Source organism: Strigops habroptila, chromosome 3 (genome assembly GCF_004027225.2).
Source record: "Strigops habroptila isolate Jane chromosome 3, bStrHab1.2.pri, whole genome shotgun sequence".
NCBI classification, from domain to species: Eukaryota; Metazoa; Chordata; class Aves; order Psittaciformes; family Psittacidae; genus Strigops; species Strigops habroptila.
Genome location: NC_044279.2, coordinates 38,543,314 through 38,560,140, shown reverse-complemented (window position 1 = coordinate 38,560,140; position 16,827 = coordinate 38,543,314). Strand labels below are relative to the sequence as shown.

The window sequence follows — 16,827 nt, the reverse complement described above, 5'->3', positions numbered from 1 at the left end:
CAGTTTTTTCCTTTTATTTTATTCTTGACACTCTAACCCTAAAGTGAGGTGAAACTATGGGAGTAGCACTTTAAAAGAAAAGAAGGGCTGTGAATAAGGGGCTGCCAGGACTTCCTCTTTAATGCTTCATTCTGTTCTGAAAATAATGCTGAAGATTAGAGGCTCTCTGAATGTTCAGTAGAACCTACAGAAATTGAGTTTACCTGTCCAAAAAAGGCAGGGATTCTGATGGCAAAATGCAAATCTTCTGTGAGATTTTCCTTTCCAGGAAGAAATCTAATCAACTACTTAATGACTACACTGACCTTTAATACTTCAGTTAGCATGAAGAGTGCATCTCCAACTTGCAATTATGTTTGGATATTTAATGATAGAGCTTCAAACCTGCTCCAATTGACCATGCATTTTTGCACTGAATTGAAACTTTGCCAGACTGTATAGAGTAGCAAACAAAAGAAAGCAGAACCACACACAAAGATTCTGATGAGCCAAAAATATTAGATGTTGCAGATCATGAAGAATGATTCAATTATTAATCAAGATAAGCCCAGAAGATTAGAAATACGTAAGGCAGATCTAAACCAAGGAAACCTAACTGAGCAGAAGTAATCAAGGCATGAAAAGAAACAATTTTCTCCTGAATTTCTTAACCCTTCTTTTATCACTACATTTTTGGTTGGGATCTAGAGCATAATGTTCAAGGAACTCTCTTGCCTTTAGCATTACTAAGTCTAGAAGCTCAGTCAAATGACAAGTTCATCCAGTCTTTAACTTGATTTGGTTTGATACGTAATGTAAACAAACAGAAGACAAAAGTTTTGCAGCACAAGGCTGCTGTTACCTCTCATTTTTGGTGCCCTATATGCTTACATGAATATACTAAGCACTAGGCAGGGATGGTGATTTTAACTGTCAACAAAAGAACCTCGGCGTATGCCAGGTTCAATGTTTACACTGGGGCTACAATATGCTAAAATATGCTAAGTGTCTTAGTTTAGTGACTATGGTTTTGGACAGCTTGTAAAGCTTGAATATATTATTCTCTCTTTAATAATGCTAACATTTTCCAAAGTACCCTGAAATAACTTCTCCATCTCAGTTTCTCCAGCCAGTCCAGGTTTTTTTCCATTTGGTACATTCCCAGAAGATAAAAAGCTGAAACTGTGCTTCACAGTATACCTTCTGGATTTTGGTGCGAGCTATGCATGTTTCATTTAGTTGAACTGTTCTGCAAACATAACCAAATACAAAACTACATATTCTTTCTATGAAGGAAAATGCATACTTTTTCTACTGGATAGCATTCTTTCCAAGTCATCCAGAAAGCTTTCAGTTCATTTCCTGTTTCTAATCTTCCCTAATTTAGCCTTAAAGTCTTAGAGGATACACGATTCATCTCTTCCTGTTTGCTTTGCTGACCAGATAGGGTGATTGTTTAATTCCCTTACGTAGTTCTTTATTGGTGACGGAAACTTTTAAGCTAGATCAAAGCAAGTGACTTAGCAAATGCCAGTTTAATTGTAGGACGATGTAAAAAAATCTGCTTCTCCAAGCTAATTTTTAAAAATTTCAGTTTGTTGTACATACGCAATTCAGAAAAAGTAATTTGTATTTCAAAAAGAACATTTTCTGCAACAAACAAAACTGACCTCTTGGTAAAGGAATATCACTAAGCCTAGTACAAATGTAGAAGGGAAACTGCATATTCATAGCCTTAAGATATCAATATTAAGAGTGCAAGACAAAACAGATGTTTAATTAACCCAGGTATATACCTATTTACCTATCATTTGCCATTTGTCTCAAGCAACATCAAAATTAAACATAGCATCTTCAAGTTCTTTATCACAAAGAGGACAAAGCCCTGCAAAGAAACTGAGATTGTGTCTAAAAAGCAATCAATAAAACTTACAGAACTACCAAACTAGAGAGGTTTCCAAAAGCATAGTCTGGTATGTAATGAATTTTATTCAGTGCCAACGTCATTGCCTGAAGTGCTGGTAAACTTCTAAAAGCTTGGACGGGAATTTCTGTCAAAGAATTATCGTCTAGCCACAGGTGTCTGAGGGAGACCAAGCCATTGAAGCAGTTGGGGGGCACATAGTTGATGTGGTTGGCATCCAGACGTCTAGGAGAAAAAGAAATAGAGAAAATTGACTCTGAGAAAAGAACAGTGGACTTCCATAATGACTATCAGAAGTTATCACCAACAACACAACCCCAAAGGATGGACATGTGTTGCCACATCCATTTTTCTGGAGATCTTACATTTCCATCTTGCTTGCAGCCTCAGCCCTGAGACATCACATTATGTTTACAAGTCTCCTTTTCAGCTGGCTTTCCACAGACAGCTCTCCTTTGGAGCCATCAACTCACTGAGAGCACACACCAACCATTTTTGGGCAGAGCCTCTCTACAGACCAGGTATAAATTTGTTTCCTTTCCCAATCATTTGAAAGTATGGAACAAAAAAGTGCAAGAAACTGAGCAAGAGTTTCTCTTTCAGAATCTATAAATCACTGAGCTGCAAGATGGGTTTCCGTATGCTAGACACTCATTCTAAGAGGAAAAATAAAACTCACTTCTGAGTCTCTGTTCCCATTTTACCTTTCATGTAAAATGTTTATTCCAATGATTATAATGAGCACCGAAGTTCACATTTTTTAGTAGTGGAGCAAAATGTTTTAAAAATAGATTAGTACTGCTAATACAATGTATTTATTTTGAGAATGAAGTTATTAAATACACTTCAGTTGCTGCAGAGCCAACAGAGGGAGCTCAATTGCACATTGTACCTCTCCAGTTTGCAGGTGATATCTTGCTCTCATGCTTGTGTAAATAAAGATTAACTCTATTGAACCTCTTGCAGATGTGGTGCTAGAAATATTATGTCATGTATTTATTGGCTTTTGCTTTTGCTCTGCTTTGCTTTCCCATGGTGATGCTTTCAGGGAAAGATTTAAAAGTGTGCTTCACCTTTCTGAAACTTTGTAAAACACTCAGCTGGTGATCTGTACTCCGAAACACTTTTTCTGCTTTTAATGTGTTGTAGTGACTTGTACCTTGCTCAGAACATGAAAGCCACATTCTAAAACTCTTCTTGAAGATGTCTGTACAGAGGAGTAATTAAGTGAATGGTGAAACAGAAATAAATGTAAATAGATGTTTGAAAACACTATAGAACAAACAACCACACCCAGGGTACAAAGAAGTAATTCTGTACAACCTAAATTCGGTCTGTTTGAGAGAAGTGCAATACTTTTTGTGGCGGGCATACTAATCTCTTTATTTAAAGCTGCTTCCTCATTTACAGTCATGTAAAATGTCAGGTCCATTTTATCTCCTGCTCCATGCTGCTCCTACCTACTGCATGAGAACAAATAATGACTACTAAGGCTCTGTGCCAGGCTGACAAATAACTGAGACAAGGTCAGTTGGAACAAATTTATAAAGTTCAGTGTCAAAGCCCTTGTACAATTAAATTTTCGATATAATAACTGACATGGCTGGCAGCAGAGACAGAGCTTCCAAAAAAACTCACGGGTCTGTCAACAAATGGGTGAGGCTGGAAATGTTTAGAAATACTCATGCTGTACCTTCCCCCTTCTCCAGGCAACAACCATGCTATGCCTGTGTTTTCAAAGAAGGTATAATTTGAACGAGTAGATGAGGTTTCTTTGTGTTTAGTCAGAAGTAAATTTCTTCCCTGGGTGATGCTGGTATGTAAACTAAGAATTTACAGTTGCCTTAGTTTGACAGTTACACTGATTAAAGAATGGAGGCTTTATTCAGTTTATACTGTTACTGTATTACAGTTAACATCTTGTTCAATAGGAAGCCTGCCTGCGCAGCTCTGATGTCCCTGTTGACTCCACAGGAGTTACTCACAGGATCCCTGGCTGCATGGTGAAGCCAAAAGTCAGTTGTTTCTATGTGATCCTGTGGCTGAAACAGCAATATTTCTGCTGTCATCAGGGAGACGGAGATTTTTATGTTTCCGATATTTAGTAGCAAATCAAGGAACTGACTTTTTTAATAGCTGAAGCTTCCGAATACAAACCCAGCACTGGCTATGTAAACAAAATACACAACAGAAAAACAGGAGTAATGCTGTATATACATGAAAATCATGTGTATCATGCTGTAATATACATGAAATTCTAGGTACTTGAAAATAGGTAGGGAAAATATGGGCCCTCTCTGGAAAGAAACCAGAGACCACGTTACCCAGGATATGGAGAGAGCTGATGTACTCAATGACTTTTTTGCCTCCATCTCCACCAGCAAATGCTCTAGCCACACCACCCAAGATGCAGAAGGCAAAGGCAGGGACTGAGAGAATGAAGAGTTGCCCACTGTAGGAGAAGATCAGGTTCAAGACCACCTAAAGAACCTGGAGATACACAAGTCCACGCATCTGTGGGTCCCGAGACAACTGTCACATGAAGTGACTAAGACACCATCCATCATATCTGAGAAGTCCTGGCAGTCCAGTGAAGTTCCCACTGACTGGAAAAAGGGAAACATAACTCTCATTTTTAAAAAAGAAAAAAAGGAGAACCCAGGGCACTACAGGCCAGTTGGTGCCTGCCAAGATCATGAGCAGACCCTCCTAGAAACTATGCTAAGGCACATGAACAATAAGGGAGTGATTGGTGACAGCCAATATGGCTTCACTAGTGGCAATCATGCCTGACTGATTTGGTGGCCTTCTACAACAGGGTTACAGTATTGGTGGATAAGGGAAGAGCAGCTGACGTCATCTACCTGGACTTGTGCAAAGCATTTGACACTGTCCCGCAAGACATCCTTGTCTCTAAACTGGAGAAACATGGATTTGATGGATGGACCACTTGGTGGATAAGGAATTAGCTGGATGGCCACACTCAAAGAGTTGCAGTCAACAGCTCGATGTCTAAGTGGAGATCAGTGATGAGTGGCATTCTTCAGGGGTCAGTATGGGGATCAGTGCTGTTTAACATCTTTGTTGGTGACATGGACAGTGGGAATGAGTGTGCCCTCAGCAAGTTTGCTGATGACACCAAGCTGTGTGGTTCGGTTGATACGCTGGAGGGAAGGGATGCCATCCGGAGGGACTTTGACATGCTTGTGAGGTGGGCCCATGCCAACCTCATGAAGTTCAACACAGTGAAGTGCAAGGTCCTGCAACTGGGTCGGGGCAATCCCAGGCACAGCTACAGGTTGGGCAGAGAAGCGATTCAGAGTAGCCCTGCTGAGAAGGACTTGGGGGTGTTGGTTAATGAGAAACTCAACATCACCTGGCAGTGTGCTCGCAGCCCAGAAAGCCAACTGTGTGCTGGGCTGCATCAAAAGAAGCGTGACCAGCAGGTTAAGGGAGGTAATTCTCCCCCTCTACTCTGCTCTTAAGACCCCACCTTGAAGTACTGCATCCAGCTCTGAGGCCCCCAGTGTAAGAAGGATGTGGAGCTGTTGGAGCAAATACAGAGGAGGGCCATGAAGATGGTCAGAGGGACGGAGCACCTCTTCTGAAGAGGTATGAAGACTGGTTGAGAGCGTTGGGGTTGTTCAGCCTGGAGAAGAGAAGGCTCTGGGGAGACTTTAGAGCAGCTTCCAGTACCTACAAAAAATCTGGGGAGGGACATTTTACAAGGGCTTGTAGGGACAGGATATGGGGTAATGGCCTTAAACTGAAAGAGGGGAGATTCGGACTAGGTATTAAGATGAAAATCTTTACTGGGAGGGTGGTGAGGCCCTGGAACAGATTGCTCAGGGAAGCTGTGGCTGCCCCATCCCTGGCAGTGTTCAAGGCCAGGCTGGACGGGGCTTTGAGCAGCCTGGTCTAGTGGAAGGTGTCCCTGCCCATGGGAGGGGGGTTGGAACTAGACGATCTTTAAGGTCCCTTCAAACCCAAATGATTCTATAGTTCTATAATTCCATGAATTCTTGTTTAAATAAAGCTGAGAAGAAATCAGGCAGCTACAATTATTTGTGCTGCAGGTCCTGTAACTGGATTACATATCCTGCAAGAGCTTGTAAGAAGTACTGCCTCAAGTGCTCTTTTGTTATCTAATCTTTTTTAAATTTCCAAGTGCCATTTTCCCTTTTGCAGATATTAAAAGGTTTCAGCAGTGGTTAAGTTTCCTGTCATACTGTAGGTAATGGACACTGATGTATAAAGCATTGATCAAAATCGCTGTTTTCAGCCAATTGTTTTACATGTGTTGATCAAAGTTTTGGCACTTCAAGAACTAAACCCATTAACTCACAAACATGACCCTACTTCTAATTGAAAATATATAGATAACGTGGTGAGTTTGAAAGCTGCTATTATATTCCAGAGAGAGCCAATTTAGGGAAACAAATACTTGATCTCTTCTGATAGGCAGCATGTAAATAAAGCAGCCAGTATGAAATTCACCATGAGCTCACTTAAAATGTCTAAACCTTTCAAAGCAAATGCTTGAGCTGTGTGGACTGTATCCCACTGGTGTTTCCTGTGACATACTGTGAATGCTACAACCATGTGCATAAATTATGAAAAGATATTATTCATTGTACACAGGACTAATTTATTGGTACTCTAAAATGGCTGAAAAAGACTTGATTTGCATTTTTTTTTCAATTCAGTATGACTGGATAGTTAGTTTTATGCCACTGGTAGGTTTCTGAGGTAACGTATACATTTTTCCTTTTCTGAATCTTCTCTCAAGAGCAAGCTCAGCTACAACCAGGTTGTACCTTGTGATCAAGAAATTCCTTAACGTCTTGTTGGAGAGCCTTGCTTATTCATTCAGGGTTAAATGCAATGCTAGATATGGGATCAGGAAGGAGATTTCTCCCAGGTAGTTCTCCCCTCTGAAATGAACAGCCATTACATGGATTGTCTCTTCTTGCAATGGATGAAGGCCTGAATACAGTGAAGGGACCAGAGAAGAGGAGAGCTACAAAGACAGATAAAGAAGTCAAGTTCAAAATTATTCTTCTGACATTTAAGTTTTAAACACGAGAGGTAAAACCAAATAAAAAGGGGCTATATGTAACAGGTAGGGGAGGCAGAGAACTGAGAGCCCACGCTGGGCTTGGTAGGTTAAAGAAGGGGCGCGCTACTCCCTCTCCTACCACCTTCCTCTTCTCCTGACCTGGCTCTGTTATGCAGGGAGCCACAGCCAAGCCTCACCACAAGGTATGGGGACAGGGCCTGTCTGGGGAGGGTATAACAGGCAGGAGGGGGTCACCTGCAGCCCGAGCATCTTTACTAGTGTGCAGTAACAGGCCCTCTCAAGGGTTTGTTCACATGCGTTTGACTAAAGCCTCACTTAAGTAGTGGCAAGTGACATCGAAACTGTCTGAAAAGTGGACGTAATGAAAATCTAGCTGGCTATTGTGAGCCATGTTTTTCAAACATGGCCCTTTACGCAGCATATCCCCTTCAGTCCACAGGGGAAAATGTTAGGACTATTGTAAAAGGTTAAGTACAACACACCAGCACAGCAGTTCCCACAGCTCACTTTCAGCTCTGCCCTCATATGGGTTTCTACAGGACTGATGTAAAGAACCCTGTGTGGCAACAGCAAGACCAAAAAAGAAAAGCCACAAGTCACAGTTGAGGAGCATTTGTTTCTGTCCCACTGCTCAGTTTTTCCACGAGGAGGTCTCTGCAGCTCTGGGAGTTTCAACCCTTAGTGTTTCTCTTCATATCCAAACATGCTTCATTCAAGTCAGTGGGCCAGGATGCCAGCTGACTGCATAAAGCGAAACAACCAAGTGCAATGCTATGTTTATACAAAGAATGGCCCTGATACTGGGTACCCCTCATTCCCCACAGGTGGGAAAAAGTGGGGGTCAGCAGCAGTTGTTGGGTTATCCTAGGAATCTGCCTGTGACTCAGGTCAGGAGTCCACAGCTAGATCAGCACATTTGGTGTGGCTGGGAACGCTCCCAGGTCCTGTAGCCAGCTGTAGTGACCTCTCCTAGCCTCCCAAGCTAGGTGGCCTCTCCTAGCCTCCCAAGCGAGGTGGCTGTATGCAGAGCTCCTACTGGGGACAGTCGCAGGGGCGTGTGAACTGCCAGATGGCCCTGGGGAACAGTTCAGGCAAATATTAGTTGGCACAGGTCAGAAGTGTGCCAAGGACCTTGTTAACAGTGCAGCATGACAGACAGTCATGGCCAGTGCCCGCGAGCACTAAAGCACTTCGCTTTGCTAAGGCTGGTTGTAGCCACACTCTGTCACTGTATGGTGCCCAGAAGGATCTCAGAAATGTAGTGTGAGCCCCTGTACTGATAGCCACTCCAACAGTGGCTTCTTGTACTCCTCCCAAGTGGTGTACATCCTGGTCACCTCTAGCCATGCAGGATAGTTTTTGGCTAGCAGTTCTGAGGTTGAGAAATTTGCCTGTCCTTTACAAATGCGATTAAAACCCCTCTCTTTTGAAATTACTTGGAAGACAGAAGAGAGTCAGACGCCCAGTAGCTTCTATTGGATGAAAAAAACTATCACCCAGTGTCCTGGAATTGCCTATCTAGTTCAGCCTATTTGCAACACACTTTGAAAACAACTGGCTCTGCGGCTGGTTGAGTCAGGGACTGCATCTCAAAAAAAGCCACATACCTAAAATGCACGTGCATTTTAGGCAACCTTGCACCTCTATCTTCCTCCCAGCTGCTTATCAAGCTAGAAAAGTGTCTGTGACTGAGAGGAGTGGTCTGATATTGTACTACTACTTGCTTCATGTTCAGTCACTCTTCTGTTACCTAGCACACCCCAGGGCTCCAGTAGCTCGGATGGTTAAGATGTGCAATAAAATAAGACTGCAGTGGTGAGTTTTGAGACATCTTTGTGTATGTGTACAGACAGCTGCATGGGTACACACAACCTTGATTTAAATTGTGGGAAATTCCTCCTCAGGGAGTTTGTGGGTACCTGTTGAGGTACCAGGTTTCCTAAGAGGATAAAGTCTTCTGTAGGCTTCATCATCATCGGGTGTGACATGGAAAACCACAACTAAAGCTCCTGTCTTTTCATGAAAACAGTTCTCTCAGGAGAATGTGATTTCATCAAAGTTGTTTTGCCTCTTAACTAAAAATCAGGATTAGTAACACAAGCATCAAACTGGAAAAAAAAAGTTTGAAGTTAACATTTCTGAAGACTTTTTAATTTCAGACTTAAACTGGAAGCATTTCAGAATACTGTGCCCTCAAAGTCTTCAACTCTTTGTTTGGATTAAGAATGGAAACTTCTCTTGAAATGTCAAATATTTAGAGGAATAGGGAGAAGATTAAAAATCCATTTGCTGACCTGTTCCAACCAGCCAATTATTAAGAACATCTGAGATGATTTCTAGATGATCTTTTATGTAAAACTCAGTGTAACCATCAGATACTCCACAAATACTGAAATACCTTAAAGATAAAATTTATGCAATTTACAAATTCCTTTAGGAAGATTAAAACCAATGTAATTGATACTATTTTATTGTTACTTGTAAAGTCAAATTAATTTTCCTCACTAAATTGCAATTTTGCAGGTTGTCAAGGCAGAAAAGATGATTTCTTTTTTTTCTCTACCAACTGTTTCCAGTGCTTTGGAAGATGGGCTATGTTGTATTCTGCCCTATTTTCTACTACTAAAGTAGAAGTCCTCTTAAATTTTACAGGAAGGAAAGCAGGTGATACAGTAAAAAAGGCTTGCTTTCCAATGTCCTTCACGACTGGTTTGGCATGGGCAGTGAGATAGCACCCAATCTGTTCTGGATTTTGAAAATTTCTGCCTCTGACAATGGTACTTAAAGAACAAATCAATACACATATGTAAAAGGTTTTTAGACTATACAGTTATAGTCGAAATCACTAAAAGGCTGCTGGATTTAAAAGCAGACTGGAGATACTGATGCTGCAGAAAAACAAAATCCAGAGACCATCTGCTTATAGTTGGTTCTAAAGAAATATATTTGCACAAGGTGCAAAACAGAGAAGATAGCACACAAGTGACGCCAAGCCTTGCTGCCAGGATCTAAGCTGTGACGTCACTGACTGTGTGTTCCTCCTTTTCAGTCATGGTACCTGTGAACATGTTTTCCTCTTGTTGGCTTAACAGAAATAAATGCCATTTGAATTGTCAGGACTAGTAATCCAGATAATTTGTATTCACACTAGATTTCAGAGGAAAATGATAGCCCATATGATAAGTTGAAGATACCCTTCTGCTGACCTTGGAGATCAAAACTATATCTCAAAATCAACATGTTCTGGTTACTTTCTTAAATCCTCCTGCCACAAAGGGAACTGGAGTCCTACCAAGCTCTAGTAGCTAAACTGCTTCATTAATCAAAGTAGCACTGTTGTTGACTATTACGCCACAAAGACTTCTATAAAATTGGAGAAGATTTTAGTATTGTTTAATCTTATTTTTTGCTTTAGTGACAGACAAAAACATGCTTTTGTTTTGAGGCAACAGTACAAAGGTTTTCTCACAGATTTTGCTGTTGAAGATGGAATGTGCAAATCTTAGGGGGTTTTTGTTATTTTTTGGTGTCCACTTCTCATTTGATAGTATTTACTGAATAATATCTGCTGTCTGAAGAAGATTGATCTATTCTAGAAGTAGGTCAACCCTTAAGAAATTTAGGAATATTTATCACTCAAACTTGTTACGCCATTCTGCATGTCAGACTTGGACAAGTAAGTGGAACAAATTGTTGCTTGTTCCTGCAATACATCAGTTCTCTTTTGTGGGCCACAGGCCATTTAACATCAGTTAATGTATCTATCAATATTGATGTTTACACTGTCATTTTTTACCCTGGAACTAGATAATAAGGAAAGCATATAATCTAGAAATACCCTTTTGTGCAAAAAATTTGTGATGAATTTGTATTACGAGCGAACATGAAGAACTTCTGTGTGCATATATATACACATATATTGTTCATGTGTATACACACAATTATATATGTATGCTGATACAAAAACGATTTAAACATAATCCTCCTCACATTGACAGCAAGGCAGTTAGTATGGCTTGCCACTCTGCACGACTGCCTTTCTTGTGTAAAACCACAAAAGGCAGAGATTTGAGTCCTGTCATCAGTTTTCCGCATCTATACTAAGCTAAAGCAAAGGGTTAATGAGGCTTTCAGAAATCATGCTACATGCATAGTTAAACTTAGTTAAGTACAAGAAATTGCTATCCTATAGGAATTACCTTTGTGAAGGCTTTTAACCGCTTAATTATACTCTTGAAAAGACTCCTGCTATTTCAAAGGTTTCAAGAAACAATTCCTGTTGTAAATCAGAAACCAATGCAAGAACCACCTTGAGAACAGAAAATTCCTAGACTATATGAAACAAGAAATTGAATCTGTGCACACCTTTATCTGACAGGCACAACCTTGTTTAAGCAAACAAAAGAATAATAGTTTTATTTTCTTCAAAGAGGTCTCTTTTGCTGATGATCGTCTTTCAGGTGATAGTAGCTTTTCTGTACAAACCCCTATCATTCCATCTTGGGCCTGCTACACAGCTGTCTAAAGGTTTCTACTGACCACTCCTTTTCTCCCTCTGTTTTAATTCTGTCACAAAATATCCATCCTTTACATAGACTGCACAAATGATGTTTGGTTTACTTCTTCAAATTCTTCACCCAAGGAAAAAAATATTTGCAACAGAGCCTGAGTGAGACTGTCATTTTGTTTAGAAACTGTGATGAAAATTCAACAGTCTCTTTCAGAGCAACAAAGGAACTCTTGTTTGCTTGGCTTATCGTGTTTTGGTCCAGAATGTGTATAGAGTGATGTGATCTCAGCAAGGTTTTTTTTGTTTGTTTAGCAGAAAGAAAATCTAATACAGTCACTAGACCAGCATTTTCTCATGACTTTTTCAAAGATCAAAGGAAAGAACTGTAACCTCAAAAGTATATGGCTGAGATATTTCAGTCTGTGTCTGGTCAATAAAGAAAAAAGGCACTGACCAAATAACAATTATAAGATAATTAATTCTTAGGGCTGTTTCACCTTTAGAAACCTTAACGAATGCTTTGTATGGTAAGGAGGTAAATGTTGTTCAAGATGGACATAAGAACCTGGGAGCTAATGCAATATAATGTGTGTCTGTGTAGTGGCAAGTTATACACAGATAACATAATTTTGCTGAAAATCAATTCATTTAATTAACTCTGTTTTCAGATTTTGGCTGAATTGAATGTATGCAAAAGATGTTAATCTTCTAGTGGAACTTCTTTATACACAAAACCAGAAGACCATGTCCAACACAGTTATTTCTCAACGAATACATCTTAACTCTAACCAGACTTTATAGCTTAGTATGGATACTCACTCTATCCATGTAATTTACTTTTATCAGTGACGCTAGTGATCAGTGCACACTACAGCAACATTTTTTGTGATTTGTTATTTGAACTTCCAGATTTACTTCCACATTGGATATTGGAACTTCTTAGGAAAATAACTTTCCTTCGAAGTAATTCTGTTAAAATATAAGGTGGTGAACTAAAGTATCAAGAAGAGTCAGTTTCTTTTGTCCAAAGAACCTGCATGCCTATCTTAAATCATCTAGATATTTTATGCTGCATATTCAGTAGATCCTTTAGAAAATTTAGTCTTTTTTTTTTTTTTGCATTGGGTGACAATGGAATTCTGTGGATAATTTCGAAATATATTCTATTTACTATGTCTGGCACTGAGACAGCAAAAGTGGCCTTGTGGTTGCAAAATGTTAACTGCAAGTATAGCAGAAGGAATCATGATACTCAATTGACTCACAAGAACATAGCAGATGAGTTTCAGTATAGATAGGTGTCCAGTGAGGCACTTAGGGAAAAGGCAATTCAAACTTTACATGACAAACTTGTAAGTAGCTACTAATATGCTAGAAAGAGGTCCAGCAGTTGTAATAAGTATGAAAATAAAAGCTCTATTTTCAGTAAAAGTTAAAAAAATTAAGCAAAATAAATTTTGGGGGAGTTAATAGGAAAGCGAACAAAAAAGCATCCGTAATTCCACTCTATAAATCCATCTTGCTCAAAAACTTTAAACATGATGTGAAGGTCTGATTGCTCCTTGACTTGTCCCACATCAAATATATGAGAATTGAAGAAAAGTTCAGTAAGAGTGACAAGAATGACCAGAGGAAGGGAATAGCTCCTAGATGAAAAACAATCTTAACAGCTTACGCCTGAAAAACATGACTCATGGAGATAAAAGAGAGGTCTATGAATCTGATCAATAAGAAACTGCTGTTTCCATTTTCTCCTGATGCTGCACTTAAGGGACACCAAATGTGGTGGGAAGTTCCAAGTAAATAACAGGAGGTTATTTCCCCATGCTACACAGGGCTAGCCGATAAGCAGATATGCTGCCACAAAAAAATCAGGAGTATTACAGTGGCTCAAAAAGCAATCGTACAAAAACAGAGAAGAAAATTTTTTAAGAGCTATTAAATTCAAAGAAGCCACAATAGACTCAGGGAGCCCCTGCGTGAAAACTTCCAGCAGCTGGGACAGTTTACCAAAAGAGTATTTTATATTCTTTGCCAGACCTTCCAGTTTTCCTGCTGTTGAAGACTGGATACTGGGCTAGGTCAGCTTTCAGCACAACCTGGTACAACCATCCTTATGTTACGGGGCAGAAGCACATAAAAATAATTTCATTCATACCTCGAAGCAGCCAATCCTCACTCCTGGTCTAGCAGTTTTGGCAGGAGTTCTGTTAAAACTGAAGCTCATGGACTGAGCCAGCATAGCACAGTCAAGAACTACAAATACGGAGACCTGCCTGAAGCACAGATTATAATTAAGCATTCTCCAGTACACTTTGTTTCATGAGTTAATATTGTTTTCCATACTGCTTAAAAAGAAAAAAATTGTACCAAATGAAAAAAACCAAGGGAGTCATTTGAGATTCTTTCTCTTCCCTGGTAAAGAATCTCAACAATAAACCATGGGAAAGACCAGTGCTCAAGGGACCATATTCTTCTTGACAGAGAGAAAGCATTGCAGGCAAGGCATGTCTTCTCAGATGGTGAACCAGTTTACAATGCTGCAAAGAACCTGCCAGTGTCATGAAATTACTGGAACAAAATCAGTTACTTTGATGTCTAATTGAGTGTACCATTCTGTTGAAAAACATCTCAGAGTTAAAAGAAAAAGTTGATTCAGCACATTATTAAGTGATATTAACAGGTAGTTAATAGGTAATCATACATTATTGTTCATGAAAGGTTACAAGTTGATTTATCAAGTATACTCACAGAGACTGCAGGCTGCGCAAGTTCTGGAGTGCTTCAGTAGGGACCTGGCGTAGTTGGTTATTCTGCAGCATCCTACATTTTGAGTAGCACAAAAAACCAGAATCAACAAGGTAAAGATCATTTCTTTCTATTCTAAATTTTCTTCCAAGCTTACCTCTTTTGTATGGGTTCTACTGCAAGATTACAAGCAAAGGAAAGCTACACAAACACTATGTTCCCCCGGCCCCTGTCAAATGCCAGCTCTTTTCAAAGCAAACAAATACCTGAGGCATATTAGCTTTGTTAACAGCTACACACCAGCTTTGAGAAGGATTTTCAAAGCAGCTGAGGAAGTCAAAAGAATAAATCCCATTTGCTTTCAATAGGGCTTGAGCTCCTAATTGCCTCCAGTGATTCTGAAATTGCCATCCTCATATACTGATTCTGTTTTCCTTCTGAAGTGCTTCAATTTCTTATTCCGGTAAAGCTGAGAAGGATTGACTCTTGAAATCCTTCCTCAGAAAAATGCTACTATGGCAAACAGAACTTTTAACACTATGAAGAGTTTATGACTTGATTTGAGTAACACTTTGTCTCTGTAAAAACTGCTGAATTTTTCCCAATGAAATAAATTTTCTCAAACAGAAGGTTGCTAGCAATGACCAGACAGATCTCTTTTCTGAAATATCACACCATTTAGCTTTCAAAGATTGAAAAATGACTTTTCATTCCAAAATAATATTTTCCTCCCGTTGAATACAGTGTCATTTACACTGCCTAATATCCCTGTTTGGACTGACTCCTGCATATATAAAAGGATTCTATGTGGGTAAAACTGAACTAGTACATGCTGCCTTCAAAATGAGGCATACTCCATGGGACACTGGAAATGAAAACATTTTTGGCAGACCTAAATCTCCTTAGGCCAACAAGAGCTACAGCTGGCCAACTTAAGAATCGATGGAGTGGGAAGCTGTTCGTACTTCTTTCCCGCTTAGGTATTTTTTCAGTAGAGCTTTGTATACTCTTACAGTAGCATCTGGCTTGACTTGATGTTGCCTGGGAGACTGGTGTTCTTGCTAATAATACAGTTTCTGTGAACTTTACGTAGGCAAAGATCCCCTCTAGTATAAATATTGTGAGATGTGGCCTGCTAATAATTTCAGTAACTATATGCACTGTCCTATTACTCCAAATAATACAGGGTTTTGTCATATTTTTTATAATTTACCTCTCAGTAATTACATAGCAAAGAAGAAGATATGAAATACAAACTGCATTTTAATTTCATGGTGTTCTACGATAATGTTTTTTTAACCTGGCTCTCAAGAAAAGAAGGCAAGTTATCCCTGGTTTTATGTGATGACAAAAAGTTCACTGAGATTATTAGACTTGAAATCAGAACTTTCGGGACAATTAAAGAAACTATTAACTGAATCTATTTTTACCTTTGATATTATACAGAGACATCTACTTGATGAGCAAGTTGTTTTTAGAATGTTATTAATGTTTTCCAACCTTTTTGTTTAGGATATTTTCTATATGAAAAAACAAAGATTTAATGATGTTCATATGTATCTTCACTTCAATTGAATTATTCAAAATGAGCGGATCAAAATATGTAATTTACTTGATCAAAACTTCACTGGTTAATTAGTTCCCTGGAGCATTTAGGAAATCAGAAATATATCAAACAACACACAGTTTACTTACAGCACTTTAAGACTGAAAAGGCCAGCAAATGCTCCCTTAGGAATGTATGTCAAGCCATTTCCTGCAAGACGTCTGCAAAGTTTGAAAAAGAAAAAGAGTGAATACTTTTTCTCTTCATGTGGAATTAATTTGGTTGTTAAAAAGTGGAACACAGCTATGTTTGAGCGACTGATGCCAGAGGCAGTAGTTTAAGAGCCTTGTTTTGTCATTAATATGCCTTTAAAAGCAAAAAAAAGAGAAGTCCTTAACTGTACAGTTGATTTACTGACAGCTGGACTGCAGAGACAAAATGCAATTTCACTGCAAATTGAGCTTATGGTTTAGAATGCACATTGAATTCTTCATATTGTTCTTTTTAAAGATTACAGCAATCTCAGCAACTAAAATACATATATACTGACAATAATTAGCATCGTTGGGTTTATAGGCGTGCACTTTTGGAATTGTGCATGTGTGATGTTTGTTAATATTCAACTCATTTAACATTTTAACATCTAACTTTGCACTGAAATATAACCACGTAGTCATGACCATGGTTCATTTTAAAATAACTACACAGAAAACTGCTGCACTGGTGGAATCATAGTTTTTCTTGTGAACAGGTAAGGTTCATAAGGTTGGCATAAAGCGTATTTGCTAAAATTTGTAGGGCTTTTTTCCCTACTTCTCTTGCATCTTCCTTCTCAGAACACCTGAATGTACTTTACAGACACAGGTGGGTACAACGAATACCTCTGTAAAGCGTGTTACTCTGACAAAGAGTGCATTCTGTAAGGTTTGTGCCTAGGAAAGAGATTTTGTATTTGATTTGAAATAAAAGCACATTATTGGAAGATAATGGCACAGTGGAACTCCAGAGAATCTTGCATTTAGCCTACTGACATCCCAGTT

The 16,827-nt window shown here is 39.3% G+C and overlaps 1 protein-coding gene across 3 annotated transcripts in view; it reads right to left on the bottom strand.

The window, feature by feature from the left end:
• The window catches only part of LGR5 (leucine rich repeat containing G protein-coupled receptor 5), a 94,115-nt gene that overhangs the window by 24,737 nt on the left and 52,551 nt on the right, over window positions 1–16,827 (bottom strand). For 2 of the 3 annotated variants that reach the window (XR_003990735.1, XM_030480819.1), the window contains exons 3-5: window positions 15,937–16,008; window positions 14,245–14,316; window positions 1,913–2,128 (exon numbers count right to left, since the gene is read on the bottom strand). Coding sequence is in view for 2 of the 3 variants with exons in the window: in XM_030480819.1 (XP_030336679.1) it covers window positions 1,913–2,128; window positions 14,245–14,316; window positions 15,937–16,008 (360 nt within the window). In the remaining variant the exon portion in view is untranslated. The remainder of the gene's footprint in view (window positions 1–1,912; window positions 2,129–14,244; window positions 14,317–15,936; window positions 16,009–16,827) is intronic. The other variant, XM_030480820.1, reaches the window with a different exon arrangement.